At 39.2% G+C, this 8,612-nt stretch overlaps 1 protein-coding gene across 1 annotated transcript in view; it reads right to left on the reverse strand.

Moving 5' to 3' along the window:
• Positions 1 to 797: 797 nt before the first annotated feature.
• The window catches only part of timp2b (TIMP metallopeptidase inhibitor 2b), an 8,371-nt gene continuing 556 nt past the window's right edge, over positions 798 to 8,612 (reverse strand). Inside the window, exons 2-5 of the mRNA XM_056402335.1 lie at positions 2,942 to 3,042; positions 2,730 to 2,835; positions 2,491 to 2,615; positions 798 to 2,358 (exon numbers count right to left, since the gene is read on the reverse strand). Coding sequence (XP_056258310.1) covers positions 2,161 to 2,358; positions 2,491 to 2,615; positions 2,730 to 2,835; positions 2,942 to 3,042 — 530 coding nt within the window. The 3' untranslated portion in view covers positions 798 to 2,160. The remainder of the gene's footprint in view (positions 2,359 to 2,490; positions 2,616 to 2,729; positions 2,836 to 2,941; positions 3,043 to 8,612) is intronic.

Raw genomic sequence — 8,612 nt, forward strand, 5'->3', positions numbered from 1 at the left:
CGATCGTATGAAAATAACTTGAGAAATTAAATCGCCTCCATCCTGTAATTTTCCCCATCGCTGCTGAATTTAGCAAATATTTAATTCAAGTAAAATGTCAGCAGATTTCATCCATATTAGATATCACTTCCCATAAAGGCTTGTAATTTAACTTTATGCTGCTGGAGTCCATCAAAGAAAAAAATATTAGTAGTTTACTGTAATTGCACTTCAACATTGAACAGATTTAAATGCAATTGCACTGTTATATACTGTAAGTAACTCTACATTTTTTCATGGGCTATTGTGCCATCCTGTAGTGAGTGTGAGTATCAGGTTTGATATTGCACATCTGTTCACATGGATAGGCCCGTGAAGGAATGTAAGTGAATGTCACATGTTGTTGTCTCCACTAGAAGGCAGCAGATTGCTGTTGAAGTGTCGCAAAGCAGTCTTTTATTGTCCTTGCCTATGTAAAGTATGTTAAACACTTACTTAAGAAACATAAAATGATACCTCATGCTTAAGTGTATTATACTGTTTATTCTGTTGCCTGACTTTTGCCTCCCTTGAACAAAAGTGAGGTCTTGTTCTTCCTCTACCATGTATGCCTGCTTGGACCAATGCTATGTGAGTTATGCTTCTGCTGCACTCATTTAAAATACATATTTTTTTATTTACATAACTACTTACCAACTCCGATTCTTTGCTGGATTAAAGTTTTTAAGAATATGTGCTGCCTGTTATGCTGGAGTCTTCTCAGTCTCCATATACTGAGCCTTTTGATGTGAAAATAACCAGTGCAAAGTGAATCAAAACAGGGTTTGGCATTTAATATAATAGTCAAATGTACAGTATTGTTTCAGTTGGACATGCATGCAAAAATCATCTTATCTCAAAAGTCCCATGTGAAACCAGCACAAGACATTATACTTGACTACAGTTTCAAATGAAGAATTTTTTTACACTCTCATATTAATTTTCATATTAAGTCACATGACATCTGTTCAACACTTTTATGGTCACTCCCATTGCTCTTGCAATAAACTGATAATTGGTTAAAATGTGTTCTTTAATTCACTGACACAAAGGATGAGCCAGTTAGACAGGTAACAGTTCAGACTACAATTTGACCTTTAATGCATGTAAAATGTGTGTATTTTGCTAATACTGTTAAAATACTAGGTCTTCTCTTTATACAAAACCAAATGTGTCATTTGTCATAAAAAGTATCAAAATGAGGGCAGTTTTTCAATAATTATGATGAATCATACAACTTCCTTAAATAAAATATGCTCTTACACTTACTAAAGCATTATAAAGAGAAGAACTGTAATATAAAAAAATACAAAATACAAAATGGAGGATTCAATCCTCTTTTTCAGACATTTTTCATTAGAGACATTATGACTGCTGTGACCATTGTGTTCAAAGTGCATTCTTGTCTATTCAGGATTATTTAAAGACAACAATTACAAAACACTGATTGTGTGCACAGGCTGGCATCTGAAATCTGACCATTGACGTGCCACTCTTACTCTAAACAGGTTTGCCACACCTTTAAAAAAAAAAAAAAACAGAAGTGAAAAGATATGCATACTCAGCACAAGAAAGAATATGAAGCAGGACAGGCAAGAGGTGGCATTAATTCCTTGTGGTAGCTCTGCTGTCACAAATCAGGATGCCGATTGCCAGCTAATGTTACTAAACAACACACAGATTCACAGAATTGTTACACTTTGAGTTTTAGGCATGTATGTGTTTCATTATAGAATTATAGTTCATGTCAAACAATAGCTTTTGTTAAAAAAAAAACAAAAATCGCTAGCGCAGAAACAAAAGTACTGTGAGGAGTTAACACTGAATTGTGATGATTATCCCTTTATCTCAGCTGAGGGAGAAGTGGTTTATGAGGAAGTGCTTTAGATTTTGGGGTAGAAGCTTCAGAAGGTGCTGAATTCAAAAGACTGATGAATAAAAACATAATGAGTCCTGCAACTAAAACACATAACAATTCAATTTTTCTTCCAACCTCACCACATAGCACACACACCCTGCAGCTTTCTTAATAAGAAGAAAACAAAATAACAATTTGAATCGTGTATTTATTTCTGTTTTTGGTATTTATATCTTAGTATATTTCAACTGCAGACATCCTCAGACAATAGGACAGTGGTGGAGTTATGGGTCTTCGATGTCCAGGAAGTCCTTTTTGGGCGGCGCAGCTCCTCTATACCAGGCACAAGAGTCATCACTCCTCTTGACACAAGCAAAGTGTTTGGCCTGCTCTCCGTTGACTGTCTTCTCAATCACCCAGTCCGTCCACAGGCACTCCGCTGGGCTGCTGATCATGCAGGGGATGGAGGTGCAGTGAGTGATCTGAGGATTGAAGAAGAGACCAAGATCAGGGAGTGAGCTTACAACAAGCAATGCATCTTCCAAGATTATATTTCCTCTTCTAGCTTGTGGCAAATTCTAGTTTAACTACTGACTATCCTTTAACTTTTCTACCTTGCAATCACAGCCCATTTCATAGCGCTGAACCAAGCTCTTCTTCTGGGTGTCAGTCAGGGTATCCCAGGGCTCAATTAATTGGCACAGTGTGACATGCATCTTCCCGTCAGCTTCCAGTCTGCCTGCATTTGAGGGACAGCAAAGCAGAGGTAATGAGATGATGTGAAAACCGACCTAAAGGAACCATTTTTATTCTATTTCATAATGTGTGATTGCTAATGTGGTTGCAATTTTACCTGTGATGAGATACTCCTTGCCATTAGTCTCTAGAGTCACTCCACACACTGCAGAGGAGGAAGCAGTGTAGATGGCGTCAATATTCTGGCTGGGACCTTTGAACATCTGAAAATTTCAAACAGAGGGAAAAAATTCAAATTCAAATTCAAATAGGAATTGGGTTTATACCCAAACATAAAATGAGAATTAAAAACAACTTCACACCATGTACCTTGATCTGTTTGATGTCATACTTGATCTGTTTGATGGGGTTTCCATAGATGTTGTTGCCGACGTCAACCTCCTCCTGTCCAACCACCTTTGCCCTGATAACTGGAAAAAGACAAAACAACCCACATTTGAATTCATTGCGTTTGAAGACCGAGTTTCAAACACTATTGTCATGTTAAAACTGAACTCTATCTGGGTTTTTCTGTGTCTGATCTAAGCCCTGCCCAGGTTTGGCATGCCGGAGTTGGCCACAACACATTGCTGCGGCTTGGATCCGTGGAGTTTGCATGTGCCAGGTGCTGGGAAGACAGAGAGGCACATGAGTGTTTCATCAGCTGTAATCAGAGGGAGGAATGTGTGCTGCCTGCTCCCAGGCTCCTGGGCCGACACAGGAGGAAGCCAGTCAGCAATCTTTGAAAAGCTGAACTAGAAACGCTCCCCTCGCCCCCAGGCCTCTCTGCCGGCCTGCCTCTCTGTCTGGATAGAGGTGCTGACATGCAAATCAACCTCTCTTTCGTTTGCAGCCTTTCCCCTTCTCTCTCTTGCTTTCTCCCTCCCTCCCTCTCTCTGTCTTTCTCTCTCTCTCTCTCTCTCTTTTGCGCTCTTAAGTTCCAGCTCCCAGATTCAGAGAGGTTTGGATGGGGGAAAAAAATATAACAGTTCAAGTGGAAAAACATTATCAGAGCCATACGGATGAGCCTTTGAGCTCAAATACTGAGTGTTCAACAAAAAATGACTCATGTGTTTCGCAAACACTGCTTCTTTCATGTGAATCCAAATGTTGAAGTACAGTATAGCATGTGCCGGTCGTAGCTAAATACCTATGGATTACTTGTATCACGCGAGTTGCAGTGATTACTGTAAATTCACATGACTACTTCTGTGAATTAGGTTTACAAAATCCCATTCAAAAATCAAGCTTTTAAGTGAAGGAGACTAGCGACAGAGCTAATGTTAACCAGATGTTCCCTCTGGAGTCCCAGTTCAGTCCTCTCTTTCCCAAGGTGGCAGCTACTGACTGACTGCCTCAGACCATCACGAGCCTGCTTCCTTACCAAATAAGATCAAGCCTCTTTTTTAATTTTTTTTTATTTGCTTTTTATATGATGGAGGTATGAAGCTGCGAGCCATATGCGCCCTAATTCGATGACAATAGAGGCTTAGAGAACATCTCCTTTTAAGGGTCTAAAGAGTCGACCTTTAACAAAAGGAAAACAGGGAAAAAAGGAGAGTGTGTGCACAGAAGGAGAGAGTGATGGAGTGATGAGGATGGCTGCATTCTGCAAACAGGGAGGGAACGGACAGGAACAGCAGGCATTTTGCAGAGGCAGTATTAGCCTAACAGTGTCCTGTCTAAGACAGCCCTTCAAAGCAATACTGAGATACTGTCACAAACATACAAGTTGACAGGGGGAGGAGGAGTTACAGAGCACAAGAGAGGGAGGGGGGGGGGGGGGGGTTAGTTCTTAGCCAGGAAAATGTGCAAAACACCGAGCTGTGCAGGCTGCAAACTTTTCTGTGTGCTGCTGGAGCTGCTGTCAAGTAGCAGATATACTGACAAATAATTTACATGTCATGATTTAGAATGACAAACTGCTCCCAGTGATAATCTACACCAGTCAAGATGTTTCTGGTTTACAAATCACAAACTCCCTCAAACACTCTGATACACACTGAGTTAGCGGGTGCTGAGAAACTCTCCAACTTCTCTGGCTACAAAGTGGATTAGTGGTAATCCCCTTTGCCTGAGTGTGCAGAATCACACACAGATCACTTCTCCTTCCACTGGTGTAAAGTAGGGCAGGTGAAAATATGCACAGTATGTAACTTATGTGAATGATAATATATCATTTGAGCACTTGGGTTTTAAAAACAGCTTTGCGAGGGTTAGAGTGTTCTCTTCAAAATGTATTCAATATGCTAAAAATAAACAAATTACAAGAAGAAGATGCAGATTAAGGTTATGTGTCTTTTCACCCATTCATTATTTGAAGAGGAACAGAAAAAGTCCAAAACACGCTCCCATTTTGCCACGCCCACTCCACTGAAGCACTCACTGTTATTGCTTTAAGGGGCTACTTGTAAGTTTTCTCTGTTGCTGAACGAGGTTTCTTGCTGGTAGCGGGTGGTGGTCATTGTCGCTTGACAAGAGCTTTGGCCATTGTTGCGTTTACAAGTCAAGAGTTTATAATACGCCCTCTGAGCAGTGCTATGTCTTCAAAGCAGATTGGAGGCTACAGCAAGTCGCTATGGGAACGTGACAAGACGGGCCCGGGCCAGCTGGTTAGCATGTTAACTTCAGTAGAAGCAAATACATGATAGAGACAAGAGTTAACATTGGCATTGCTCTCCACCATTGGAGACAGCTCTTGGTGAGTAAAGGAATGAAATTTGTTGCTGAACGATGTTTTTTCTAGACAGGTAAGTAAAGAGTTGCTAATGCTAACACTAGCTATGTAGCGATAGCAAAACTTACAAATAGCTCCTTTAAAAAGGTAACAGTGTGTGTCCTCTTGTTGAAGTACCTGAGAAAAATAACTTAATTTTCTGATCTGATATACAGTGTATACCTAATTCTCACAGGAAATGATGATGTTTGCTGGAAAAGGCTGACCAAGCCCTATAAAAAAAAGTTTAGAAAAAAATGATAAGTTTCCCTGAGGGAACCATCTAATTTTCCAGTTACTCAAACAATAAACACATTATTTTGTATGTAGTATTGTGGTCATGGGAGTGCTTTAAAAAACAAAAAGAGAAAGAGAAGAAAGCAAATGCATGTCATGTAATTGCAGGGCCTGTAGATCCATTTTTCTCTTGGAGAAGCCACAACGTAGTCCGGCTTTGAATGAGAAAAACTAAACTACAAATTCAAACTGATCCACTCAAATGATATGCAGATTAATCCACCATCTTCTCATCAGCCTAAATATCCTTCTGGCACCTAAATGATACTATTAAACTTATTTATGATGATGTACAAATGTTCACACAAATGTTCGAGAAGTGAGTTGCTCTGCAATAAAGTGATTTCTGCTTCAGTGGGCACATTGAAATGAACCTGCTAGATCCAACGCATTATCGCCGGTGATGCTGGAGTTTAAAGCAGCTGTTGCAAGAGCTTGCACACACTCAGGCTGGCTCAAAGGAGGGAAATCTGGTTTTAATGTCAGCTCTGTTTACACAGCTTGCAGGGCTGTGTTTATACCGGAAGTCACGTCAAAGCCAGCTTTCCTTTCAAGGTCTCAAATGATTCGCTTTCCCTTCTTCAAAAAAAAGCAGAACAGGTACGCTCTGTAATCACCAAGAATTGTGAAATAAACTGCAAATACATAATGAGCACAGCATATGACTGCGCGGCATTCCTCTGCCTCAGCCAAAGACCCAAGGGATGGATTTCGATTTATGAGGAAAGATTTTTTTTTTTGTTCCTGCTCTGTCTGTTTTGACAAGATAAATGGAACTACGTGTTTACAACTAAAGCTGACCTGGTTATTTTCTTTTTGTTTACAGGAATAGGGAGAGAAATGAGCCAGGGGTCTTGTAAAATAAAGTTAGAAAAAAAAGGAAAAGGAGAACTGTAAAACTACAGTCTGCTTTGATCAGACTTTTAGATTAATGGTTCTGCTCTGCTACCCACTTAAACTTTCCATTAGTATCTTTCAAAGTCTCTGTTTCAACGTCTGTTATTCCCTGCATTTTGACTGTGCCTCACACAAAGAAAACTGAATGCAGTGAATCATCATCAAAATGGACATGCTGACACGTGACAAAAACATTGACTGTTCTTCCCACTTTTAAAGAATTGCACTTGAGTCACTGCAACAGAAACTGCAAGCTACTCTTCTTCTTGAGTAATTTTCCATTGACTCCAGACACTCTAACTGACCCTACTTCTGTGCAACTGAAGTAGTACTTTCACACTAAGCAGGGGTTCTTCAAAGCAGTGTCTTGCCATGTAGAGACAGCATGGGAATATTTCATTCTCTATGTTTAATCCAAATAACATGGCTTTAATATAACACAATTTCCAACTGCCTACAGATCAAAGAAGAGTAGAAAAGAAACTAAGATCAACATAATTTAGCTAAACCAAAAAAAGCATAAGAAATTAAGGTGGCGCTACAATGGTAGATAATAACCTTCATTTTGAATGTGCCATCTCAACATAAGCCTACTATGTTATCACTCTAGTAGTTCATCCACTCATTCATTGTCTATGTAGCAGCCAGTGACTTTATACGCCAATGAATCACATAGATTTATCACAGAATCTTGGCTTTAGAGTTGTGCAAGTTCACAAACGTTCACTGAACTCTGCTGTGACAAAAACACAATGTGAACTCTAGATAGTCTTTTCTTTTTTTTTTTTTTTTTTTAAATACTTGAACCCCACTGTTAGTAACAGTTTGATATGGCTATCAAGACTACTGGTGAGGCAGATTCAAGAAGCCTTTTGGCCAAAAAGGCTGATCTCCTTGACAAAATATTGGTGTGTGTTGGTGGGAGGGTCTATCCATGGTGCTGAAGCAGGAGCAGAGGGAGGTTAAGGTCATGTTAGGACCTGACCTCAAAGACTGATAAAATGAATCAGTCTGGAAGTTCAGATGAGTATCAGCACCTTCAGTCTAGGTTTGAACAATCCACAATATAGTCAGAGCCCTGCTCATGTATACCTGACCAAATGACTGAAAGTGCACCCAGAGTTAATTTGAAAGGCTCCTCTTTCTACTGTGGTGCAAGGAAGATGTATGAAACCTTCAAAAATAGCTAATGAATTTTTAATTTCCCTCACTCTCTTTATGTTTCTTACATTAGCTACCTGGCTGAATTTGAGATGTGTCAACTTAAAATCATCTCAATAAGAAGGTTAAAGAAAAAAACTCTGCTTTTCCTTTACAGTAAACTCTCCAGCAGGATAATGTGGTTTCTTCACCCTCCAGTGCCATGGAATCCAATGGTAAAGAGAAACCTTTGAATAAGTCAGCTTCTGTAGACATGCCACACACTCAGCCAGCTCACAACCAAGAAAAAAGACCCTCAGCAAAACCCCAATTTAAATAGCTACACAAGCTGGTCACTGTTGAGACTCTCGTTAGCTTAAGGCCTATGTTGAAGGCAGCAACAAGTAGTGTTTTGTAATAGGTAAAATAAGAGGGAAACTATCTTCATGGCCTTTGAGTAAGAGTAAATTAAATGGTCATTCAGTAGGATTTGAGGAAGTGCATCAGTCATCAGTTTCAAAGTTTAGTCATGTGGATGTAGGAGTTGGAAAATACTACAAATTCTAATATTTACATGCTGTTTTGATGGTAAACAAACTGCATGAATGATAATCAAAGAAGTGCAAATAATAATGAAGAAAACTGATCACCCTGATCAGCAGCAGACACTGATGTGTTAAAAGTGCTTATCTGATTGGATGCCTGGTTATTAAAAAAAAAAAAACAACTTTCAAATGAAATACTGTAAAACCTATTTTCCTTTTCTTTTTATTTTCTTTTACTTCTATTAAACTATAGTAACTAACTGTAGACTAAACTATGGTTCTTTTTTTAAATGCAAAAAAGTACATGAAGTATTAGGCTATGTGGCTATATATTAAGACTGAAGAATATCAATAGATGATTACAGAGAAAGAGAGGAGGGCAGTGGAAAGAAAGATTGAGAGACAG

Source organism: Seriola aureovittata, chromosome 17, assembly GCF_021018895.1.
Source record: "Seriola aureovittata isolate HTS-2021-v1 ecotype China chromosome 17, ASM2101889v1, whole genome shotgun sequence".
Classification (NCBI taxonomy): domain Eukaryota; kingdom Metazoa; phylum Chordata; class Actinopteri; order Carangiformes; family Carangidae; genus Seriola; species Seriola aureovittata.